The sequence below is a fragment of the Antedon mediterranea genome, chromosome 6 (genome assembly GCF_964355755.1).
Source record: "Antedon mediterranea chromosome 6, ecAntMedi1.1, whole genome shotgun sequence".
In the NCBI taxonomy this organism is placed as follows: domain Eukaryota; kingdom Metazoa; phylum Echinodermata; class Crinoidea; order Comatulida; family Antedonidae; genus Antedon; species Antedon mediterranea.
This window is the reverse complement of record NC_092675.1, coordinates 16,461,122-16,488,900: the sequence shown is the minus strand read 5'-3', so window position 1 is coordinate 16,488,900 and position 27,779 is coordinate 16,461,122. Positions and strand designations below refer to the sequence as shown.

Here is a 27,779-nt window from a genome sequence, read left to right as displayed (position 1 = left end):
TGTATTTAAAAAAATCACACAACAGCATTTTGTAAATCAATAAGTTATCCGTATTTTAATACTTTTAAAATCACTATATAAAATAGAAAACATATTTGAAACCATAAAACAGTAATGAATTTATCGAGTGGTGTTTCAAAATAGTAAAAATAAATGAAACATTTTTATGAAACAAAATTCATTTGAAATATTTTAAGTAGACTATATTTTTAAGTTTGAAGAATCGGATTCGATATTCCATTTTTTTAATTTCATAATACTGTATGTTTCATCAGTTACTTCTTAGTAGAAGTTTAAAATTCAGCGATCCTTCTCTCAAGGCATGCATATATACAATTGCACACATTAATATAAAATTAAAATAACTACTGGCTGGATATTGTGTTTAAAATCAGTAAAAAATGAGAGTAATGTTGTATTTGTTACACACAATAACTTATCATATGAATACATTGTTTAGAAAGTACTGATGCTGAATTTCCAGTACAATATCAAGGTCACAGTAGGAATACATAAGTGGAAATGACATTTTTCAAGCTGGCTTTGATAATAAATAGTTAAAATGGTTACTATATACTTTTGGCAATTCTGGTAAAAACGTTTATCATGGAAAATCTAAACAATGATTGTACACATTTTAATTTACGATTGGAAAGACTAGTATAATTACAAAAAAAATAATATTAACATAAAAATAAAGTTGTCATTAAAGTCTTATTTATATCTGGAATATTATATTGACAAGATGAGACATGGAAATTGCATACTGATACAGCTGAACAACCCATTGTTTGCATGCTGAATAAATAAAGTAAAAGTTGCAGTACACTATATGTGTTTTTAAACAAGGAAATGTCGTCATCTTAGAATTACTCCAGAAGATGATTGTAGATCCTTGTTGAGTTGTGAAATGTACAAAACAAAACATTTTGCCCTCAAATGTGCAAACATATATTATTTTCCCGATATTAATTAAACTAATTTTGTTTGAAGAAAGTAATTCTTTTAAAATTGTGTATATTTAACATTAGTGGATTATGAATTTTTACAGATTTGCACATTTGAGGGTCCCATGTTTGCACCAATGTGGTTGTTTGGACATTATAGGGATATGTGACTTTTTGCACATTTCACGGCTCAACAATCGTTTCTTTTTAGAAACACATGGTGTACTGCAAACCTAACTGCAAATGAACTCTCTCAGAAAACTTGTTGAAATAAGTTATGTTAACAAAAATCCAAGAAAGCAGGTCATTTTGAGCCACCCCATGGGTCTCTTGTTTTTTAATGGTCAAAATGACTTTAAGATGTATCCGACAATATTTTATTGAATCAAATGCAAAAATGATCATAGTTACCATTATTAGCACAATTTCCTCTAAACTAAAATTTAACAGTAACCCCAAAATAAAAAAAAAAAGTTTTTCTGGTGGTTTCCAAATTGCATTAATCAATGGACATTATAATAATATACATAATTGTTGCATAACAACTACAAATTAGCACCATTGTGTAAAGGAATTAATTTATGGTACTAAATAGGGTTGAAAACATTAAATAAATTGGTCCAGTTTGGGATTAGGGACTGCATTCACCTTTCAGGTCTGTGTAGCAATGAATTAAATATACAAACTTAGATATACTCATGAATAAAAAATCATTTTTTGGTCAACCTATTAATATCCCTACACAGTAAAGTTAATTCATTCAAAAGATTGAAAACAAAACTTTCTGAAAAAATAGACACTTGGGTAAATATGGCGTAAAAAATAAAAACTTACAAAACATGAACTTTTTTTCTATACAATATTAACTAATACAAATTGAACGCTTTTAAATTATATTCATACCAGATTACGGAATCAATGAGCATTTACTAATACAATGATACTAGAAATATTTGCACTTAAAAAATGCACAATGTAAAGTCTATATGTAACGATGATTTGTAAAACTGGGTATCATCTATTATTGAAGCTTACAAGTTCCTCATATAATACTGTACTAATGACTTCTCATCTCAAAAATGTGTACAAAACTGGTGAAGTTCAACATAAAAAGTATGAGGTATTCATGGATTTAATTTTCAAAAACAATTCATTGACAACATTATAAAGGACACTTGAAATCATTGGTGATTATATTTAGCCGATTCTACTGGACTCCATACTATGTGGATATATATAGTACAAACAACCGCATGCTATATTCATATACCTGTACTTCTTTACTAAAATTTAAAAGTTTGAATTACAAAGAGGACTTCCAACCATTAGTGTCTGTAATAAAAATACCTTTGCACATAAATATTTTATAAAATTAGAAACTGCTAAAACTGTTACAGCATTGCATGTCCAGAATGTGACCTATTATGTGACCTATAAGATTATTATTCATATCCTAACTAAGCCATGTTTAGTTTCAATTATAAAAAGTATTCTTTTACTGCATAATAACAGTATTACTAGTAAACCTAGCTTGCTAAAACTGTTACAGCATTGTAGGTTAAGTATTTGTTATTAAGTTATGTATGACCAATATATATGAATATTCATGTGACCTATAAACTTATTATTATTATATCCTTGCAAACCTATCTTTAGTTTACAGGTGCAAAAAGTATTCTCTTATTGCCTGCATATTAGCATAGTAACAGGATTACTGGTCCTTAATGTCTTGACTGCATTTTCATGCGTGATGTTGACAAAGTCCACACCGTTGACATCAATTATCTTGTCACCTGGTTGCAAACACATCTCTGCGGCACCGCCTGCTTGCACTTTTGTTACAAATATTCCCTGAAATAAATATAAAATAAATCTGTCTACATTATCAAAGTTTGTGACAAAAAAATGTGATGTTCCCATGATGTCTTATCACTACCATATTTGGGCATATCACTAGCATATTTGGGCACATCATACTTTTTTGTCAAACTAGTTTAGTGGAACCCAACCAAAGTGTCTCTTAATAAGGGTGTCATAAATGTTTAAAATACCATGAGCTATGCATTATATAAATAAAGGACATTATAGCGCAATGGTTGTTCTAAATCGAGAGAATGTTCTTACCTGGTCGCCATGTCTGAATGGATTGCCTGGTGAATTCATACCGCCTGTGATACTAAAGCCAAGACCTGGTGTTTTGTGTATAGTGACAGTTAACTATGAGAAAAAAATAAAGTATGTAAATATGGTAACTAAAATATGATACCATATAAAGATAATTGTGGTAAACTAATATTTATCAACATACATAAAATAACCATAATTAGTAATTAGCAACTTATCTAAATTTGCATTTAAATTCATATTGTTAGTAGTTTGATGTTGTGGTTGTTGTGTAACATTTCTATACAACCTGAACATTTTGGTATCTTTAGTGACCTTTAAAGTGCGGAACTTCCTTCATTATCTAACACCACAGTTATGCCAATAAACAATGACTTACCATTTGACGATTGGTAGATTTTGGTTCTTGTGCAATTCTTCGTCTAGCATTAGGTGACTGTGAACTTGGACCATGGTTTAACTCTGGCAAAACTGGAATGTCATCTACCCTTCTGTCTAAATGTGGTGAATGAGATGTCACATCCATCCTTCGTCCCATATGTGGTGAATGAGAGGTCACATCCATTCTCCTTGGCACATGTGGAGAACTGTTTTCCATTCGTCTAGTGGAATGCGGTGAATTACTTGTCATACGCCTAACCGAATGTGGTGATTGGGAACTATCGTTGTTCCGCCTTGTAGCATGTGGTGAATAGGAGCTACCATTGTTTTGCCTAGTGGAATGCGGTGAATAGGAGCTACCATCATTCCGTCTTGTGGAATGCGGTGAATAGGAGTCACCATCCTTCCGCCTTGTGGAATGCGGTGAATAGGATTCATCATTCTTCCGCCTTGTGGAATGCGGTGAATAAGAACTAGTGTCATTCCGCCTTGTGGAATGCGGTGAATAAGAACTAGTGTCATTCCGCCTTGTGGAATGCGGTGAATAAGAACTAGTGTCATTCCGCCTTGTGGAATGCGGTGAATAAGAACTAGTGTCATTCCGCCTTGCGGAATGCGGTGAATAAGAACTAGTGTCATTCCGTTTGGACATGTGAGGTGACTGTGAACTGCCATCAATCTGACCTGTTGAATGAGGAGAGTAAGAATGTGCATTCACATGCCGTTGTGGTGAGTTACTGCTATCCGTCCTCCTTTGAGCATGTGGAGATCTTCTGTCAGTATTAACTAGTTGTGGAGAACTGCCAAGAATATCTATACTAGCTTGACTGGGCCTAGGTTCTGTATGAGGTAAATACTTAGGGTCATCATTCATACTTGACTGACTAGGCCTTGGGTGGGCCATATAACTTGCATAGTCAACATAGTCGATGTCTCTACTAGTACTTCCTGGTGATGACCTCGGAGGATAGCCTTCCCTGTGTGCTGCATAAGGTGAACGTCTTCCGGTGTCTTGAGGTGACTGGCGACCCGCTCGTCTGACAGAATGTGGTGACTTGCTAGAATCACTTCCAGGAGTTGATCTTTGTTGAGCTCTTCGTTTCAATGATTCAATTTTTGAAGCACTTGGCGATTCTAGAAATTTGAATTTAAAAAAATCAATTTGAAATCGAGTAAAGAAAGGAAAGTCCTGAACACAAATTCAAAGGTTAATTTTCAATAGCATTTTGTAATAAAATGTATCTACTACTGTACAATTGCCTAGACCGACGTTCTGCAAACTATGGAAACATTTTTAAAGGGCTGTGAGATGGTTTGAGATATAAAAAAAAAAACCTGATAATGTTTTCCCAGCGTCAAAAGCTCCTTTCTTTTAGCAATTACGCAAATTACAATGAAATAATCAATTGTGTTTGATGATTTATGGCAGATTATTTTATTTTGTTGGTCCAGGTGGGTAATTAAGCCGTGGTTTGATTATGAGAACCAGATTTTAGGACGCAAAATAACAGGTTTCCAGAACGCTTGTCTAGGCCAATATAGGTCAAAACTCACCATGCCTCTGTTCTGTATAATTTCTACCAGGCTTACTATAGTCAACATGTACACCATTCAACCTCTCCATAGACACGACATCAAGTTGAGTGGGTCTTGGTAAGCCTTCATAATGTGCAACTCCTTCAATATTCTGTGTACTTCTATCAGTGGCAACGTAGTCAGAGAACTCGTGCTGCTGCGACTCTGGTGGCGACGGAAAATCCTGTTGACTCGGAGATGATGGCACATCTCCGGCAGCAGTATTTGCCTTAAAGACATCATCACTGCCCTCTGTGTTGTTATCAGTCTGCGAAATACATTCATAACACAATTTTGTTTAATTTATAATATTATATAGCTTTAAAAAGGCGACTACTTGCTTTGTAAAGTCTTGTTTTATAAGGATTTCGGGCAATACGAAACCTCCTAATATAGTCTCAGTACCAAGACTAAAGCCAACGATTCTTGTTTTAAAATCACAGGGTTTGTATTGTTATTATTTGTTTATACTTGGTGACCTCTTCAGCCAAAGACTGATCTCCCAGAGGACCCAGTTACGATCAGTGGCTCAAAAGATGTACTACAGTAGGTTCAGCAGTACACATGAGCTAGATGTGTACACTGGACCTACGGTTTGTAGTCCTTATCCGAGAAGACTTGTTTACCACGAGAAGTGCAAGTGAACCTCGAACCCTTGCCGATGTAATTACAGTTCCACTGTCTTAACCACTCGGTCACTCACTCACTTGTAATATGCAAGTGAAAACGTATGAGTAATTTAAAAGTATTAATTCAAAATTGGCATGCAATTAATGATAAAAGGAAAAATAGTGATCATACGTAGAACATAAGATAACAACTAACCATGCTGTTGGTCAACCTTGCTTGTAACATGTGCATACGTATCTGGTTTTGTCTAGCTTTTACCCCCATTTGACATCTAGGTTTCTGTGATATGTGCATTAAACAGACCATCACCAATTAACACAAAATGACATTTAAAAAAATCTCAATTATCAACATTTTAGAATTTGATACCCAGTCCAGAATTGGGACTGGTTCATCGGATTGGTTTTAACCAACCAACTCTTGCAACACGTTTCAGGGGTTTTTTTTCTAAAAAATGTTGATAAATGACAATAAATAAAAATTAAATTAAAGACACTTCGCTTTTATCATAATTAACCTTAGAATATACATTTAAGACAAGGAATGACCATGTTTAAAAAATAATATATATGCATTATTTGTACAAAACGAAAAAAAAAACAATTGCAGATAAAGTGTCTTTAATATCACACCATAAATATGTTTGTGTCTCCTGAATGGAAAAAATATAAAATAAATTGATAAACAAGCAACTACAGTGATTGTACGTGATACAACAATTATCCATAGTAGAATAAATATTATAAAATATCAGTATCAGACTAAATCAATGTTCTTACCATTGGAGTGGTCTGGTTTCTTGGTCTTTGGTCATGTGGACGCTCATAGTGACCCTCTTTATGCCCATTTTCATTACCCAATCGCCCGTCAGCTTTTCCTCTCCTATGGGGTTCCAAAGAGGTAGGAGTTTTTTGCTCTAAACTTTCATGATTAGTTAAAGATTGATTTAAATGTTTGTTAGGTGAAAGTTGTGAGGTTGTAGATGGCATATTGTGAACATTTTGACTAGCACCATTATTCGACGGTTCAATGTGGTCTTGTTCGCCCTTTGTTGGGCTCTTCTGATACGCTAAAGCATCTCGACTCCGCATTACATCCTCGTAACTTGGTATATGTGGCCTTGAATTACTCAAAGTTGACTGCGATGATGAATAAGGTACATTACCATGCCTACTAGGCGGTCTGTATTCAGCTAAATAATTTGTACTACTGTTTTGATTGCAATTTGATACAGAATTTACATGCCCAACACTACCGTTCCATGCCTCCGATTGACTTTTACTATTTCCCCCTGTTCCTGCTCCAGGAGCTTTATCAATCCAGATTTCGTTCTCTCTTGATAAATGTTGCCAATTCATTCGATGGTGATCTCGCCGTTGCATATAATTCTTAGGTTTAGAAAGATGGTGATCGTCTTTAGATTTCATTTTATAATCCATTTTTTTCCGATAGAATCTAGGGTCATATTCAGGGTCGGTACTGTACCCTGACCTCCGAAGACCCCTCTGTGGTCTGACCTGTTCATCAACAGGGAATGACTTTGAAGTGGGTAGTTCCCCAAATCCTTGTGGAGTTCTTACAGGTGTGTTAGTACTAACACGCACGGTGACTGTTTTTTCAGGCGATTTGCTTATTAGTTTATCACTTTGATTATCTGTTTTATCTGTACTTGCATTAATAATTGCAACTTCTTCATCAACCTCGGTTATCAATTGTTTCTCAGCTTTTACTTTAAACTTTTGTTGGTCTAAATGCGATGGTGGACTTTTCAGAAAACTGTCGGTATCACTTGAATAGCCACGTCCACCTTTATTCTAAAAAATTCAAAAAAAAAAAAATAAGTTTAAAAAACTAGTGATTAGTTTATTGAGTACATTAGTGCATAATTTGATTATGTTGAGTATATCTGTATATACAGTCATTAGGATCAAATAAAGTTTGTGTTGACAAAGCACAACACCAATTGATAAATTTTGACTAAAAAAACGTTGTCTGTAAACTGTGGTTCCAACTTGGACGCAACGATGTATCCACGCAAAGTGCTTTATTGCGTAATCACAAGTGTGAACCAATGACGCAACAGTGGTGCAAACAACACTGGAAAACATAGTAAATCAATCACGGGGCGAACCAGGTCAAGGTCTACAGCAACTAACAGACACTCAACTAAGCATATTCGATTTCACACAGGTGGAGGAAAACACAACTATTGGAATGGCATTTTTTTATGGTACATTGCTACTTACTGTAGTGGGAACCATGCTTTAGACAGAACTTGTTAAAGCAAAATTAGCTTTTCTACAAGTCTGTAAAACCCCACTCATTGTCAAAATACTGATGATACATTGCAATACAAGCTCCTTTTTATGTTTTATCTTTAACTTACCTTAATTGAATTTCTTTTTAAGCTTTCTCTCATCTGCATAGCAATAAATTCTGTATCACTCTCTCCTCCTGGTCGATGACCCATTGACCCTCGGCCAAATCGTTCTTTATCTTGCTTTCTTTTCTTCTACAGGTGATAAATAATCTCAATTTAAATAGATTGAAATTGTTAGTAAATCGTCTCAATTTAAACATGACATTAAAATTACTATAAAACCGGAAACTTTTGTGACATGAAACTTCTGCGAATTGGTTACATCGGCCATTTTGAAAAATAAAGTACAATTAAATATTGTAACAAATTCGTGTCAATCTATCGTCGGTGCAACCTTTGTGTTAAAATGCATGTAGTCTGTACTAATACAGTAACGCATTTTAGTAACAAGATCGTGTTGACCATCGTATGCATGACTTTCGTCATTAATGCTTCCTGAAGATTGTTCGCGGCAATAAACTTTCACGAATTTCACTCATGAAATTCAAGAAAGTTGGATGTGTGTGGAAATTTCTGGTTTTACAGTATTTGAAGTGTAATTAAAGTAATGTGTGTAATCCTTTGTTTAATTATTTATTCAACTATAAACAATTAAAATGCTTACTTTGTCTGCTCTAAACAATTCTAAACCTCTGTCATTCCTTGGACTATCAGCAGACTTGTCTTTATGATGAGAGTTGCTATTTCTATGTCTCCTCTAAATAATAGTAAAATAATAAACAAATTAAGAACATAACATAGTAAAATGTAGTAGCTTAGGTGGTTAAGATTTCCAACTACTGATCCCTCCAGGGTCAAGGGATCAAATCTTGTCTAATTCCAGTACTGTTTATTAAAATAAACTCCACTCCCTCGCAAAGACTTATCATGGCACAACTCAATCATAATGCATAATATCTTACAGTAGGACGTTCAAAGTCGGACACGTCTCCGTTTGGCACAGATTTCTTCAGAGTTTTCCCAGATTCCTTTGGATATGGGTTTGGTGACCTTTTTCTAACCTGAATCTTAAATAAAAAAAAATAAACAAAAGTTATATTGGAAAGAGGTTAAATTGGATTTATTTAGGTTTTCTCAAATTTTCACTACATGGTGATTATTGCAGTAATGATGAAAATACATATGAAATGTAAAATATGACAAAGATGCTAAAGTTTGTGTTTTAACCAGCTTTTCAATCTTGCAAAATGTTGAGTCTTAAGTTACTCTTTATTGTCATGTACAAAGATACATACTGTAAATACACGTTATTATGGTTACTATTATAATACCAAAAGAATGTACGATTGATTGAATAAAGTTCACATATATACGTCAACAGAAATTCTATTTACAAGGTTCAATAAAAGAAATACTATATTGAAAAGAAGTTTTTGATTATTTTTGCAAACCTAAGAAAGTGGCTTCTTTTTGAGATGGGCTTGAGGTTTTTACGGTATGTAGGTTCTAGGTCCTAGCAATTGGAAAGATCCCTATTGTGTGTAGCGGTACTGTAGCAGGGTAATGTATCATTTCCATACATAACATACCTGACTATCTACCTCTGCCACATCAAATGCTATTTTCATACTTGAAAGACGTTTCTGTTCCCAGACGGATGCATGGAAGCTCTCAGCATCACTCATGTATATATCTAAACAAACAAAATAAACACAGCTAATTAATTAATTCTCCATATACAAAGTGGTAGTAATAGATTAAAATATTATCAAAGCGTTAATTAATCTCATACAATACACATTACAAGATGAGACATATCCCATGATCTGTCAACATTGATAGTACAAGCTTGTTTGTTTCATAATATTCATCCTCAATTAAGGAATTTCAAATAGACTAGTATACCCTACTCTTCTGAAAGGTTATTTAAAGTGAACATGAGCCAGATGTGTACACTGGATATCCAGTTAAAATTCCTTATCCATGAAGACTTTTTCTACCACCAGAATCAAGGTCAAAAGAGGCTTGATTCCCTGTATGTCTATTGTGTGCAGTTCCCTCCTTAACCATTAAACTTAAAAGTTGTTGATGCCACTAGTACAACTCAAATCCTAGGTATGTAAATAGGCTCAGAATTGAACCAATGCCCTTGTGGCAGGAAAGCATGCCACAAGCTACAGTGCCACTTCTAGCATTTAATGAAACAGCTTTTGATTGTAAATAACCTTAGTATGTTTTCAGAACTCAACAACAATATATTTAAAATACCTATTCTTATTCATATAAAAGAAAAAAATTAAAGGAAAAAGATATAAAATACAGTAATTAAAATGTTCTGCTTCAAAAACATGTGCTTTTTACATATCCATCTATACCAAAAATATACTGGGTAAATAGTTTTAAAATTATGAGAAATATTAATGGAGGTAAATGGCACGGAAAATCTTCAGCTTAGCTCTAAACACATACAGCATAAAGCACTGCAAAGGATAGGAAAATGTATATAAATCAGACATTACAATAACATTATTAAATATAGTAAAAAAAAAAGATCTGTAAAATGCATAACAAAAATATAATAATCAGTATCATGTGAGCATATGCCAAGTCTTGCGTATCTCAAGCAAACTTGACTTGCATGTCACATGTTAACTGTGATGTGACTCAGCCTCTGAATACTATCTCTGTAATAATTACATACAGTACAGGCAACAGCAATGGCCAATTAACAAGATTGGAAACAAAACTACTCATACACAGCTAAGGATGGGGTGCCATTTTTCAGGAGAAAAATTCTGGGATTTGAACCTAGGAGACTGGGATTGCTAAGCAAGCATCTTTGAAGCTCAGCTATACTTTTGATTAAAACAAGCCTAACAACTACCTATGATGTAAAGTATGTAATCTAATGTAAAAATATACGATTACCAGTGTATTTAATTTTAACACTACAAATCATCTACCTGCTATATACTGTAAAAACATATGAACTCAAAAGAAAATGAATATGATCTATTTGTTCACTGCAACTGTGTTTGTGTTGATGGTTAGTGATATTGATGATAACCATAATGTTGAGGATAAACTAGACTAAACAAACAATGACTGGTAAAACACAAGCCAATTATCATTATGACGACGAAGAACTAATATGATGACAAAACTGCAGACAATATGATGATGATATTTTGTGTAATTTACTAGGGTCATAAACAGAATACATTCTAAAGCTTGGTTCTCACTAGGACGTAATGCAAGTGTGTTGACCAATACTTCATCGCTTGTGATTGGTCAACTAACTTATGTTGCGTTACATCCTTGTGTTGTCTCTCTAGTGGGAACCAAGCATAATTCTTTAAATCTTATTTCTGAAATTAAATAGGTTATAAAAAGATGCTGGTCAGAAATTATAACAGTTTATAATAAATTAATTAGGTTCAGTATATCACTACATAATTTAGACTTTCCCTATGCCTGCAAATTTATTTAATATATATATATTTCTTGCAGTGGGAATGTAGTGTAGTGAAATACCCCTCCTGATAATGGTTCAGCTCATCGCGTGACCCAAGGTCATGTACAAGGCTACCGGAGAGAGCAGCGCTCTCTTCTTGGATTTGGATTCAGCACATGAGCATACAAAACACTTAACGCTGCTACTACTACTACCAGGTATCCTACTGTATGGTAGCGATAGATAGCTGCTTTACATGTCACCGACTAACAAACACAGACACCATGAATCGGATTAGATTGCGATAAGCACTCCACTGTGTGTCTCAAGAGATTAAATATTATGAGTGCAACAAAGGAGGCTAGACCAAACAGAAAGGTAAGCAACACCTCCTTTTACTAATCTTATCCCTATCACTCTCGGCCGATTTTCAACAGTAGTCAAGGAGACCATCCACAATTTTTTGAAAATTGAATATATGCATAGGTAAAGTAAAACTATGTATAGAACTAGAAATATTTTACTTGTATAGCAGCGTTAAAATTATTATAAAAATTATTTATTGAAAATATATTTAGTCAATCCGAGATAGATGACATGTTTGTAAGAATATTTGTTTAAAGAAAAGCTAAGCCAGGGATGGTAAAAAGACATGTAAAGGTAAATTCTAGTAGAACCATGCAGGAGAGGGGTTGCCTGTATTGTATTGAAGCTTGATATGAATGTTGCCAAGACAGGCTGCACTACAGAAGTTAAACCATGGTTAAACTAATTTGGTCAAGTGTTGTCATACCAGACCTGAAAGAGACCTTGTTAAGCAAAATTTTCTGTGCTAGGCCAGTGTTGATAAAGTATTACAACACTAATAATTGCATGCATATAGTGAAACATAAACTAACTTTACATTTCATGTTTATTACCTTTGTACGTACTCCAATGTATAACTAATAAACAACGTAAAAAGAAACAATATTAAATATTGAACAAAAAAAACCAAAATAAAATAAAAATTTAAAAAAACAGGCTGTGTTAAGAAACTTTTTACCTATCATACTGTAATTATATTCAAATTATAGGAAATCTTAACCTTTCTCGCAAAAGAAATAATAATAAATTCAGTAGATGGCTTACTTATTAGTACTTACCGTATATCCTCTGATATAATCCCACCCCATTAGGACCCATAAGTTGGCCTTGGGGGTGTGGGATTGGTAAGCATTTCTTGTACAAACTCATATGAACTGGCTATTTAGAGGCCTACATCGTCCAGACCAAAAGTTAACAATGGGACTATATGCGGGGACATGCCTGTTTGTGAAATCAGACATAAAATAGGGGATGAAATTAGACCCGAAGTGGGATTATACATGAGGGTATATGGTATATGCACAATGAGTCCACAGAGAAGAGAGATAAACAATGAATATACTACCTTCTTCTGGAGCCTTTGGTTGCTGTGGAAACAAGAAGCATGTCAACACCTTGTAGCCTCTTTCTGGTATGAAGTCTGATTGCAGTTGTAACAAAGGTTTAGACTGAAAGTACACAAATAATTATAAATAAATATAAAAATACAGGGGAATAACCTGAAACTAGCAACTGGGCTGAATTGCGCACAGGTATGCATACATAATTGGGAGGTAGAAAAAAATTTATTGGGAGGCAGAATAAGGTAGTAGGGGATCCAGTCAAGTCGCCCCATCGCAAAGTCGCCCCATACAAAGTCGCCCAATACAAAGTCGCCCCATCGCAAAGTCGCCCCAAAACAAAGTCGCCCAGGCACAGTCGCCCCATCGCAAAGTCGCCCAATTACAAAGTCGCCCCAGCGCAAAGTCGCCCCAACGCAGAGTCGCCCCATCGCAAAGTCGCCCCATCGCAAAGTCGCCCACGGTTTTATTTCGGTATGATTATGAAGCGCCGCCGTAGTAGTACGCTGTTTCATATCGGTTGCGTTTGATATCGATTGCGTTTGTTACTTTGGTCGCGCTAAATGTCGTATAGGCCTACATTACAATTTTTATCTTATTATATACATAAAATTTTTATTTTACAGGTTTTAATGGAGTGAAGTGCTTTTTAAAAATCATTAAAAAAATAGTCCCTTGTTTGAAAGTTCTAAAAAGATTATCCCTGATTTATAGTTTCGAAAATGTTAAATTAGTTACCAGAGCCACAATTACGAATCTTTCTTCAACCTACGCCTGGATACCAGCTCATTTTTTAGGATAATATAATAAATGTATAAATGTGTAGGCCTTCGTATAGATTTGTAAGACAATGAGTTGTAAAACAGTGTTGTAAGACAATGAGTGTTATAGGCTACTTATTGATCATTTTGCATTTATTGACAAGTTATGTGTCTTACTTTTATAATGACTTTTCAAAATGAAGGAAAAAAAAAGGATTTCATCGCCGATATGATTGTTTTACATGCAGGTATTTTAGTAAAATTTAAAACGCTACATTTTGACCATGGAAAAACCATCGTACAGTATCGTGTGCGTGTTTTTTAAAAAGGGGAATCCCCGACGGTCAGCAGAAAGACGTAGCAGCTGTGAGGAAACAGATACCAGAAGGCGCAGCTCCGATTGGTTTCAGAGAATGTTTCAGATAGCGAGTCGCCTTTTATTCAACAGCACAATGATCATTTTACTGAAGAAATTCTTCTCAACCCTTTTGGTTTTAGAACATTCTAATTAACATGCCTAATAAATATCCTCATATCGGGTGTATATTTAATTTTAAATTAAACAAGACAGTGAAGAGGCACGGAATAATACGTACGACGAATACACACACGCACGTCATTTACGACATATAGTGGTGATATGATGCAATTTTATAATTGATATAATGATGGGATTGCCTTTCCAGGCTTACAATCAATGTCCATTGTAATACTATGTATAATAATAGTAAACTGAATGTTTATAAATAAATTGTTTTACGTAATTTGTTGCATATAAAATAAAAGACACAGACGCAGTCTACGTTTCCTATAAAATATTTCACATTTAAATAATTATGTACTGTCAAATGACATTATGCTGGATAATACTATAATCTTAAACTATGTTTACAAATTGTCATTTTTTTAAGGCACACATCTTTCCCATCCTACTGACCTGTAAAATAAAAACAAAAATCAATTATTAATATAGGCCTAATAATAACAATAAATATTCATCGACCAAAGTAAAAATAATCTAGATCGTATAACATCATTTTATCGCGACCAAAATTAAACGCGACCGATTTCGAACGCGACTGATATCATCGTAAAACTCCGGCGGGGTTTCCCCATCTTCAGAATGGTGAGTTGTAGTGCGACAACGGCGGAGTAATTACGGGGTTTCCCTCTGCTGGTAAGCTATAGCACGTTAGTGCGACCGCTGAGTGATTAGTCGGGGTTTCCACTCTGATGATGGGGGTGCGTGCCGATCGTGTGACCTGAGACTACATGGCGGGGCTTCCCCTTTTATGCCTACACGTTCCGTGTTATTTTGTGTATCATTGCGACATTTTACGCACTTGTAAACTATTTTTTAACGTTTTGGGCGACTTTGCGATAGGGCGACTTTGTGATGGGGCGACTTTGCGATGGGGCGACTTTGCGTTGGGGCGACTTTGCGATGGGTCGACTTTGCGATGGGGCGACTGTGTCGGGGCGACTTTGTTTTGGGGCGACTTTGCGATGGGGCGACTGTGTAAGGGGCGACTTTGTATGGGGCGACTTTGCGATGGGGCGACTTGACTAGCATCCAAAAATCTTCCTAGATGGTCATTTTAATACCCCATGTGTATGGATGTATGCAATAGAACAAATTTGTATAAGGAACAAATGTACAAACACTCTCTTATTATTATTATTATTATAAAATTGAAAACAAATTACCTGATTTTCTGCCAACCACAAAGCTTGAATAGATTTAAGTTTAGTGAAACTGAACGGTAAGTAGAGTAACCGGTTATCACTTAGGTTAAGTACAGTCATACGGGATAAACGGCCTAGCTCATCAGGAACGGTCTTTAAACGATTTGAACGTAATGATAACACTGTTATATGATTACAGCTACCAAGCTGTTGGATAAGATTAATAGAATCTAAAGCTCTGTCTCTGTCTATTAAATTAGTTTGACAAAAAATATGTGCCCAAATATGGTAGTGATATACCCAAATATGGATATAACATCATCATGTCCAAATATGGGCACATGACATTTTTTTGTCACATAAAGTTTGATAGTGTAGACAAAACTTTAAACTTGATAACAATGTAAGTAAAATTGGACATCTATGGAAAAGTGGCTCATTAGGACATGGGAAATAAAATCTATGGGTCGCGTCAAGAAATTGATGGCAAAAAATGCAAATCTTGCAATATTTTCATTCTCTTCTGTTTATACATTTTACAAACATACGACTTTACATAATGCAAATGTAGTGTATGGCTAGGTCTAGCTAGGCTGCCACATAGTTATGATCTTGAGTTGTGCTGGTAAAAAAATCTGGTGAAGAAACAATACCAAAATTTTGCACCAAAATGTTGAACTGGCCTTTTGTAAACAATTTTTTTAACACAATTTTACTATACAGAATCACAAGCTGTAAGTGAAAACATGTGAACACTCCTTGGAAATTTATCAAGGGTTTACAATTACCTCTGGTGGAATGTAGGCTAGAAGATTCTCGTCAACATTCAGATGTGAAAGCTGGCGAAGAAGGCCTATACTTGGTGGTAATTCTTCTAAGTCATTGCAGCTTAGAATGAGCTCCTCAATAGATACTAAACCACCGATTGAGAATGGAAGAAAGGCAAGTTCATTCTCATCAACTTTTAATGTTTTAAGCCGACTCAGTTTACCTATAAAAAATAATATCAAATAATAAAATATACACAGTTTCCTAAACGCTTAAAAAATCTTTAAAAAATACAATAAATACAATCTTATTAGTATTGATTGATCGGTAGGTGTTTGGTATTTATTTCAGTTATCTGCTTAACTTAACTTTTGCCTTTACAGTTGAACCTTCATTTTACGTATGGTACGGGACCAAAAGGCATACATAAAACATGGGATTCGTGAAATCCAGGTTGGCCTTAAATTGACCCCCAAATACGTAGATCGTAGCTAAAAAGGCTGCCGTGTTTGCCTACTTTACTGTACAGCATGCAGTGGTCACTAGCTAGGCCTTGCCTAGACTATCTAGAAAAGTACAGTATATACAGGCTGTGCGATGTTTAAATAAAGTGTTATATTTTCTATCAATAAAAACAGTCGCTGCTGTAGGGGGAATGCACGTGTGTAGCTTGTCTCACACAGCCATGGCATGGCTTTGTGTTTGTTGTTAAATTGCGCCCTCAATGTAAGAAAATGATGACGTCATCGGTTATTTTAAACGTATGTAATATCCAGGAAACATAAATTCAGGGTACGTAAAACAGAGGCTCTGTAGATAACCATCTTGAGTTTTTATATTAAAACATGATGAAACAACTATGTACATATTTATATTTATACAGAACAGTAGAACATAGACTTTGTTACATTACCGAAAGAAATCATACTGTATGTCAAGTATAGCTTACTGTTTAAAAGCAACAAAACAATAATTGACAGTGTGCTTGCAGCATTTAATAAATTGATAGAAATATATATTTATACTGGGTAACCTTTTCAGTCAAAGACTGGTCTCCCAGAGGGCCCAGTTGGTGATCAGTGGCTGTGATGTACTAATACATCGGGGTAACCCCCTACTAGTCTCGAAAGATGTACTAGATTCTTTAAAGTGCACACGAGCTAGATGTGTACACTGGACCTACGGTGTATAATCCTTATCCGAGAAGACTCGTTTTACCACCAGAACCATGGAGTGAGTGAGCCTCGAACCCCTGCCGATGTTATGGCTACGTAATTACGGTTCCACTGTCTTAACCGCTTGGCCACTCACTCACTAAAGAGATGTTGATATGGTCCTATTAGAAAACTGGTAATAAAAGGGTTTTTAAGATAAGACAATAACCATACCTAGGTTTTCTGGAAGTTCTTGTAAATAATTCTTTGAAAGGTGAAGATCTGTCAGTGATTCCCAGTTTTGTATATCTGCTGGTAGGTACTCAAGACGGTTGCAGGAAGCATCGAAAAAGGTTAGACTTGTTAGGCCACCAAGACCCTACAAAAAAAGTTACAAAAGTTAGAAAAATCAGGTGATAAATGCATACATACATATGGGATCCTCCTATTCTACGTTGCAGAGCCAGAGTAAAAAAACTACTTAGCAGTAAATAGCCTACTAAGGTGTTCATTTAGATTGTGTAATGGCTTTGGCTGGAAGATGTGAGATTAGTATTTATCGAATCTCTCTTATAATGTATGGCAGGAAAATCAGCTCACTGTAGATAAATTGTTTTTTGTAGTGATAAGTTACTAAATTTCATGTTTACAAAGTTAAGACTTTTAGGACTACAGTATGGCAATACAAAAAAAAGAAATGGTACATACACATTGTATGTAATATTTCTTCTTAGTTAAAAAATGTATGAACCTTAAAATCAGTGCCATAAACCTTGAAATGACCTGAGTGAAGCAGGTTCACTGAGCTGCTCAATAGACATCTCATTGTTCTATGATAGCATAAAAGCATGCATCTCAATCTTTAGAGAGCATAAGGAACAGCTATCAATATATAAATAATACATTTTAATAATAACAATATCATTTTGAAATAAACAATGTTAGTACAAGAATTTCTGTACTTACTTCAGGAAGAACTGTAATTTTATTTGCATCAATCCACAATTCTGTTAACTTGGTAAGAGATCCGACTTCTTTAGCCTGAAATAGTAATAATAGAACAATATTATTAAATAAAATATACCAAAAGTATAGCTCTATAGGCTTTATCGATTACAAGTTACAGTTGTTATTGTTATAAATTGTATGAACCTTAAAATCAGAGCCATTATATATGGAAATGACCTGAGTGAAGCAGGTTCACCGAGCATGCTCACTCAGCTTCTCGTTGTTCTATGATAGCATAAAAGCATGCATCTCAATATTAGAGCACATAAGGAACAGCTATCAATAATGTTTGACAAATTCTGAGCACATCTCTTCAGTCAAATATCTTTTTTGAAAGAATCTTATTATTATTTATTTACTCTGACAGAAACTTGAGATTTTTTATAAATTCCAAGTTAATACAGCATTTTCTTATTTTATTACATCATAAAACAGTACTAAATTATCAGAATTTTTTGTTTCAGTTTTTACACTTACTAATTCTCTGAATTCGTTACTGCCAATGTCTAGTCTCTCTAACTCTGTTAACTTGCTAATCGTCCTACAGAAAATAAAAAAGTTTGAAGATTTACAAAACTCTTCTCTTAAGTTTAAAGATCAAACATCTACTGATGAATCAAATAGTTTTAATTAATGCTTGGCACACAGCAAAGGTATTTAAGAATGAACACAAAATGGAATCGTAACTAATTCCTATAGTTGGAACAGTATGGAGATACTTAATTCCTTTGACTCCACTATTGATATTTTCTTTAATTGTTTATCTTTATTTAAATCCAAAATTAAGAAATGTATTTAATTGGTTCTTGTAGACCTTGTCGATAATCTTTTGTCTTGTTTTATCATTCCAGTCTGCTGTTGATTGTGAATTGAAATAAAATTTGAAAAGATAAAAAAAATATATGTAATGAAGCCCTTTTCCGCCAGTAGAGAAATGCTGATTCAAAAAAACAAATGTAATCTTACTTTGGTAAAGAGCGAAGATGGTTTTCTCGCAGTTCCAACACGGTGAGCTTGGTGAGCTTACCAAAGTTTGCCGGTAAGTACTTCAAAATGGTGTCATTTAAGTACAACTGAGTTAAATTAGTTAAATGGGTAAATCCTTCTGGTAACCTGGAAATTAAATAAAAAAATAAAAAATCAAACATCAATCAAGTCATTTAATGCAACATTCTATACTTCTTTACTCTACTATTTATTAATTAATTATAATAACCTCATCATACAATACAAAATGAACAAATAAAATAAGACTATAAACAAGAAATATTTTTTACAAAAAACGCCGCTTGACATTTTAACATTAATCATTGTTCTTTTGATTAATTTATGATTGATTATTTAAAAAGTCCTTTAATCGCAAAACTACATACAAATCACAGATAGTTTAATTATGAATCACATGCCCATTTGTGTGTGACCTCAATCTATACTGTAGGCATGCAACTGAATACCCTCGAGAGACAACGTGACTTCACGGTGGTTCAGTGATAAAATTCTTCCCAAGTCTGTTGATTCGCGTTAACCAATCAAAGGGCGAGAATTTAAAATCAAACTCTCTTTTCCCAAATGTTTTTTTGGGTCTAGCAGCTGGGACCTATAAATTATAGTCGATTTTACAAATTCGCAAAACTGTCAGTCTTAGATACTAAAGCTACCACTATGAAACAGCTAATTAATGAATATGTCCTCCTGGGACATAGCTGGCTAGAGCAGCGGCGTGAAAATAATAATAAAATGAAATCTGAATTACCACAAATGTGTTTCTCACATAAAATTATTTATATTCATTTTATAAAATTCAATTTAAAACCTTCAGAATAATTCTGATACATTCTGTAAAGCTATAAATATTTAAAAGCAGCATAAATTTGACCAGTGTAATACGAAGAACTATTAAGAATAATTGCATAGCTGCCAATATAATTATAACATTTTGAAACGGTCATTCTGCAGTTCTTAAGATATGTAGCATACAAAAGGTAATTTAAAACTGCTTAACATCTCCCTAGGGTCTACAACACTGACTAATAAAATGTGCTGAAGTGTATAGCTGACTTGTAAAGAAGTAACTTGAACTGTCTCACAATTTGAATGAATATAATGAGTCTCTATGACATTGCAGCATTTAATGTTCCAGTGCAATATTTTCTAAAAATGATATGCCTATGTTTTCATAATTCATAACTTGTTTTGTTTTTATTATTTTATTTATTTTTTTTCCTAATTTAAAGTCACACACTACATTTTATGTAAAAATAAATACCATATGGACCTATTGCGATTGTTTGTCTTTAAAAAGTTAAAAATGTGAAATTTAAGTCGATTCTAATAATTGTAGGTCGGCCCGCTATAATAAATCCCAACATGCATCGCGTGCGGATTGATATTTTCATATTGTGATGTGATGCACCGACTTCGATTGATCGCGTAAAAGGATACTTTATATCACAAAAGAGGTATAGTGTAGTTAAAACTTTATTGTTTAGACATTACTAATCTACTGTACTCATTAGCCCAGACAAAGGAGCAGCATGTTTTTACTAAAGTGTGCCTATTCTCTCTTAATCTAGCTTTTTACTTATATATTTTGAGATCTACTGTGATAGAAATTTAACTTTCATTTCAATCTAAAATCTATATTGTACAATGTAGCAAAAATAATGCTATTGAACAAAACATGACTTTGATATTGTTTAAAAAGATTATAAAAAAATATTTTAATGTTTGAAATTAAGGAAATTAACAACTTACTTTCCAAGTGGATTAACACTAAGGTCAATAACCGATAAATTCTTACAGCATTTGATATTGTCAGGAATGGAAACAATTCCTAAAAAAAATGTATTAAAATAATATGTTGTATCAATATTTCACCTATATTTTGTAGTTGTTTTTTTTCAAGCTAAAAAATAATGTTCTTTGAAATATTCAAAAAATGTGTCTGTGTTCATTAGTAATAATGGAGAACATTTCATTGAAAGAGAAGAACACTTTATATTCCTTTTTATAATGGAAATCTGCCATGCTTTTAAAGCTCTGTCTACAACTATCAAACTAGTTCATGACATGATGTGTCCAAATATGGTAGTGATACTGTATGCCAAAATATGGTAGTGATATGGCATCATCATGTCCATGTATGGGTACATCACATTTTTTGTTGTCAGTCACATAAAGTTTGCTAGTGTAGACAGAGCTTTAGAATTTGAAGAGTTATGTTATTATGGGATAGACATTAAAAACAGATTCAATTCAAGTAAATGTAATTTCGCTGTAGACAACTCACCATTTTTACTGAGATCCAACTGTTGCAAGATAATCAAGTTAGCAATTCCACTGGGCACTGCGTACAATTCATTATCACTTATACTGAATTTCTTCAATTGTTGACAATGAAAGAGAGACTAAAATATAGTAGGAAAAAACCACTCCATGAATAAGAACATTTATTTTTCTTTTTGTAAGAAAATAGTACAGTAAAAACTAATCAAGTAATTTATTCGAATAACACAATTAGTATCAAGAAGTGATAAAATACAGTAAAAAATCTATAAAAATGCTTGGTCAATGATTTATTAGGAAATAAAAAATACAAGTGCAATAACAAATAAATATATTATTAAAAGATTTTCCAGGATAGCCCAAAAAGCTTAACTGTATTACCATTGGGATCATTATGCATGTGGCAGGCGTTTATTTCAGGGGATGGATTAATTCTAAACGATGTTCTTCTATGGGGGAGTTTATTCAAGGGGAGTTTATTCAAAGCAGGGCATCTATATATAATGCTACTAAATTGTTCGCATAATTTTAGGTATCTCCACCAAAGCCTCTGAATGGTACGTGATGTCTATGAATCTATGAAGGGGCGGGCCGCACACGATCACTTTCCTGAATTTTATTAAGGATAAACACCAAAAAAAGGCAAAAAATAACAGTAATTTGACACTGTATGTCACTGTATATAAAACAGTCAGAAATTAATTCTGAGCATGTTCAGAAATAATATATCCACACAAAAAATACGCAAAAGAAAGCCGGCGGTAAATTGTGCGCGGTATTGTAATGCTGGTTAATTTTAAAGTTACTGCTCTAGACCACAATTACAGAAGTAGCAAATAGGTAATAAATACAGTAAATCTCACACACAAAAAAATTGCAAAATATTAAATATCAACACCATTGAAATAAAAAAAAATGTAAATCCATAAAAATGAACACACAAACAAAACAATTCCAAATGGTTAAAAATGAAATGATATATTGTTGAACTACTAATAACTGATAATGTAAAACAGACACAAAATAATGAAATAAACCATTATTTATTATAGAAATATAATTATACTGGGTGTTTCTGGGTGTATAATTGGGTGGAGCCAACCAACCAGTCAACAATTATCTAAATACATTATAGGTCTATTATCTGCTTAAACACCTTTATTGTAAATACTGTAAGTGTCTGTAAAAGAGTCCACCCAAAAAAAACCTTTTTCAAATAAAATTTTGAAATAAAATTTGTATTGTATTTGTATTGTAAATTGTATTGTCCCTTTGTCAAATTCCCAAAAAATAAAAAATAAAAGATTTCGAAAAAAAGTGGGTCATTTTGAAGTATCATAATAGTTATTAACTTTCACCAAAAATTAGTCGGAAAAAAAAAAATTTAACTGAAATACAGACGTTTTTTGGTTAAAAAAATAACTTTGACTTCCAGTCATAATGCAATGTGCTTATTTGGCTACTCTGTATGCATAATCATAAAACTTCCTCGCGATTTCGGTGAAAAACCCTTCTCAACCCTGACGAGTTGTAAACAATCCTAATTAGCATCATGCATAATGTATAATTATGGTTTGAAATCTTTGTTTACTTTCGCTCGTGACAATTTTCCAGACGAAATGTAATCAAATTAATTTAGCTGTTAATTACGTAAACCTGATGTTTTTGGCTCGAATTTTCGACTGAAAGTGAATAACTTTAATATTACTTTGATATGGCCAATTTAAATTTAGAATATTCTTACCTTCATTTTTTTGTGTTTCAAGGGACAATACATCTTTAATAAACTGAATAATGTTAACGACGTACAATATTCTCCTCTCAAAAAAAAAAAAATAAAAAATCACCTTCAAAGAACCCTCCCCAAAAAAATTGTTTATAAAAACCCCAAAATAATTGGGCTATATTTAGCAGATTCCTTCCGTTACAATGGCTTATTATATTAAATACTATTAATAAAACTTACAACTGTAAGATCTTTGATGTTGTTGGAGTCCAAGTAAAGTTCTTCTAAGGTTTGCTCAAACTCATAGACTTCTTCTGGTACTGAATTCAAGTTGCAGTGTCTGAAATCAAGCTCTTTGACGTCTTCTTTGCTACCACGTAGACATAGGCATGACCTTAGCATCCTGTCACCATTTGATTCACATTACCTGAAAATAAAAAAATTATATTATCAGAGTTTTCCCCAAAACTATCAAGTATCAAGTTTATGGAAGCCGATACTAAATTCAATTTTGTTGAAAGCGTTATTTTATTTGTTGAGGTTACATATTGTTCACTTGAACAAATTGTAGTTTTAAAAACCACACAGTATAATGTTTTAGCATGCAACACATGACAGGAAGAAAATGAGGGCACACACATGTTTACGAATGAGATTTGTTGTTTACTTTTTTCCTCCAACAATATGCCACCGCATTATCAGCAATAACGCTCCTCGCAATATCAAGCTATACACAGTTGACAGTATATCTGGATAAACCTTATTTAATATTACTGCAGTTGAATGATTAAGTACCGTACTGACGCGGGTATAAGCCCACCCCCCTTGAACATGAAATCATGTCAAGTTTGGGGGGTGGGCTTATACTCGAGGATCCAAAAATGCAGATCGTCAAAAACAGCACATTTACACTGTGTATTCCCCCATGCGAGCGAGCGTCTTCACAAGGCCTAGTTCGTGTTAAATTTATCGTAGAATATCTTATTTTAAACATCAATTGAACAAGAATTTATCAAGCAGAAAAGCAAGTATACAATGTTCGTTAAATAGAAATGTACCAAAGAAATTTAATAATAAGCTTGTTTATGGCAGCCGATACCAAATAGTGGTTTTCCGTTTTGGCGACTCATAGCGTCGTGTGTGAAGCAATCTTCGACCGCGATGGAGTGTAAACAAAACAGGACCGCTAGGCCTCATATGGCCTAGCGTATATTAGCCTAGCTTGGTTATGGGGTGTCACGAAACCTAAGACCACGAAAGCTAAGACCCCCTAGGACCTAAGATCACGAAAGCTAAGACCCAAGACTACAAATATTTATCTTTCGCACCTGCCTTGTTTTTTAACTCCCAACATTTATTCTGAATACCACACCTTAGAATTGGCACTTTCATGAAAAAGAATCACATAAAAAGTAACAAATACATTTTTAAATTGATGATTTTACAGACGTTTTTCTCGCACACAAAATGACTAGCCTACAGCACACTAGAGGTAGGCCTACCCCATGTTCAATGTTTTTGTTTCTATGGAACGTCAAAAGAGCAAAAATTATATAGAGAGCTGAAAACTCTGTGGAGTCCATCTACAGTGTGGATGGAACAATGTAAAATTAAAATTGTAATGATAATATAATAGTATAATCATGCAAGTACGAAGAAATAAATGCTGGCAAATAGATTTTAACTTAAAAATTATGATAAGTTTTTTTGTTTCGTTTTCTTTCTGTTTTTATACTTGTACTATTATTGTTGCTCTTTTGGCGCTCCATAGAAACAAAAACATTGAGCATGGGGAGCTCGAGGAGTTACATTACAGTATACAAAGAAACACGTCTTTAAAATCAGGATGGGAAAGGATTTATTTATTTTTATGTGTTTCTCCTTCTGAAAGTACTTATAAGTCCTAATTTTAAAGTGTGGTATTCAGGATAAAGTTAGTCAACAAATTTGGAGTCAAAATACAAGAAAGGCAGGTGCGTAAGAAAAACATCCTCTGAACCAACACATTGGAGTAAATATATACCAACAAACAACCCGTCAAGTTTGTTTGTTGTAAAGAAAAAATATACATTTACTCAACGGGCGAAAATAATGTGAGTTTATCTATGTTTTGCGGTAGTATTAAATTATATTTATGGTAATAAATGAAACCTACTGTGTTTAAAATTATGTATGGATAAACAAGTATTGTTTTTAAGCTGTAGTATATCTTAGAATTTGTAATCTTAGGTCTTGGGTCTTAGCTTTCGTGATCTTAGGTCTTAGGGGGTCTTAGCTTTCGTGGTCTTAGGTTTCGTGACACCCCTTGGTTATGATCAAAGCTGTATTCGGTGTATGGACGTCACCAAATACAAAATAATGTATTACGGCACACACTGTAGATCTTCGAATTAATGGGTGGGCTTATACCCGAGTGCCTCATTTTTCATGAAAATTAGTCAAAAGTCGGGGGTGGGCTTATACCCGAGTATGGGCTTTTACCCGTATCAGTACAGTATATAAATTAGCTCACTTATATAAATATTATAAAAATTAATGGTTATTGAAGAGGCCCGATTCAGCTGCATATGGTCAAAATATGGTATAAACATATACCGCGGTACATAAGGACGGTATTTAGAAAATACAGAAACAAGCACTTGCCTAAATACTTACTAATATTATTAATATTTAATAACTAATATTACTTATTAGGCCTACTAGCTAGGCCTACTTTATTATCATCATGAATGACTAGACTAGCTAGTAAGTATATTAATGTTTGAAGTGTGCATGCATGAAATAAGTATTTTTGGTCTGACCTTACAGTTAACGGATCAAATCGTTCGATGATAGTTCCGTTTATACTACTCTCTAGGCCTAGGCTATTAATACCGACTGGAAGTTCGCCGCCACCTCACTCATGCGGACTCAAACTCATCTGCTGAATTGGTGGAGTGCTTGCTTGGCCAGACAGGCCTAGCCAAGCCTATGTTATGCGAACTTAAACCAGCGTATTTAATTACAAATAATACACAAAGTTGTCTGAACGTATTGTGACATACTTCCAATTTGTATTTTCGTATTCATTATTTAACATATATGCTATATATATATTCAATTAGTAAATACAAAAAATTAAACTCCCTTTTCCAATCCAATTCGAGATCTTTTTTTGTAGCGTTTGTGAAAAATTTAAAATGGTATCACAGTATAGAGGGCGGAAACCAATATTTTTTTTTATGTCGTTGACATAATTTTATTTAAAGGTTAGCTCCGCGGTTTAAAATTTCTTTACAACAATATTTTGATAATAACCCCACTTATTTTTAGACAGCGAAAATCAGAACGGGTACAGTGAAATAATCCACTTTATATTAGCTACAGATTTTTTCCCTCATCATCTGCATCATCATAATCCGCATCATCATCATCTACGTCATCTTCATCATTTTTTATTTATTTTATTTTATTCATTTCGGCAATAAACATAAAATAATAATTACAACAAAAAAAAACATAGAAATATATATATATATATATATATGAAAAACAAGACACGAGGCCGAGGAAAGACAAAAGCATTAAACAAAACGCTGTCACCGGTAAGGTGTGTCTCTCCAACACATAAATAACAAATAACAAGAATATATACTAATATAGTAGACATATCATTTCATTTAAAAATTTAAAAAGTTTCTCTCCGACATTTAAAATATAGCTTTAGAGATAATTTGAAATTAATAAAAGAACCATTAACAAAAATATCGCGAATCTCATTGGGTATGGAATTCCAAGTTCTAGTCGGGATGCAAAATTTTGACATATCATTACTGGAGCGAAGATGCTTGAAAGTGAAAGTATCATGACGATTATTAACTATGAGTAAATTATAAATAATAGATCTTTGATGATAAAGTAAAACATTGCAAACAAATAGAACAGTATAACAATCTCTAATAGCGATTGTGGATGGGATATCAAGAGTGTCTAGTCTCCCCTCATATGACATGTTCCTGACGACGTTGATGTAAAATCAACCGGGTGGCCCGTCTCTGGATTTGCTCAATCATTTGAATTTGACATATGCGATAAGGGTACCACACCTCGCAACAGTACTGTATATGAGGGAGGACTAGACACTGGTATAATTTTAAAAGAACGGGTGTAGAACAACCACCAGCAATTGCTCTAACAAGACCCAGTGTTCTATTACACTTATTTACAACCTCATGGACTTGTTTAGACCATGACAAATCATCGGATATGTACACACAAAGAATTTTCAGATGTTTAACATGTGCAATAACCTGATCGTTAAGTACATAGTCATTAGAAGATGGAGCTCTCCTTCTATTGATAGACAAGATGTTACATTTAGTAGGGTTTAAAATAAGTTTGTTTAAAATTGACCATTCAGAGATTTTGTTAATGTCTCTCTGTAAGGAAATAAAATCACAATAAGAATAAACTGCTTTACTAATAAATGTATCGTCAGCATATTGGTACGGTTTATTTTCCAAGTGAAGATTTAAGTCATTCACGTAAATGTTG

The 27,779-nt window shown here is 33.7% G+C and overlaps 1 protein-coding gene across 2 annotated transcripts; it reads right to left on the bottom strand.

Moving 5' to 3' along the window:
• Positions 1 to 33: 33 nt before the first annotated feature.
• Positions 34 to 26,393, bottom strand: LOC140051553 (uncharacterized). 2 transcript variants are annotated; one of them, XM_072096807.1, is made up of 21 exons: positions 26,291 to 26,393; positions 23,487 to 23,673; positions 21,525 to 21,642; positions 20,990 to 21,068; positions 19,202 to 19,348; positions 18,713 to 18,776; positions 18,194 to 18,268; positions 17,462 to 17,606; positions 16,094 to 16,296; positions 15,327 to 15,512; positions 12,864 to 12,966; positions 9,567 to 9,670; positions 8,940 to 9,044; positions 8,642 to 8,734; positions 8,044 to 8,169; positions 6,437 to 7,471; positions 5,853 to 5,936; positions 5,007 to 5,295; positions 3,451 to 4,586; positions 3,072 to 3,164; positions 34 to 2,798 (listed from the first exon to the last, which is right to left on the bottom strand). In XM_072096807.1, the coding sequence occupies exons 2-21, from the start codon at positions 23,646 to 23,648 to the stop codon at positions 2,628 to 2,630; spliced, it is 4,518 nt and encodes a 1,505-aa protein (XP_071952908.1). In that variant the 5' UTR covers positions 23,649 to 23,673; positions 26,291 to 26,393; the 3' UTR covers positions 34 to 2,627. The 2 variants fall into 2 exon arrangements, with proteins under 2 accessions (XP_071952908.1, XP_071952907.1); XM_072096806.1 differs by lacking the exon at positions 26,291 to 26,393 and adding an exon at positions 26,048 to 26,194.
• Between the last annotated feature and the right edge of the window lie 1,386 nt (positions 26,394 to 27,779).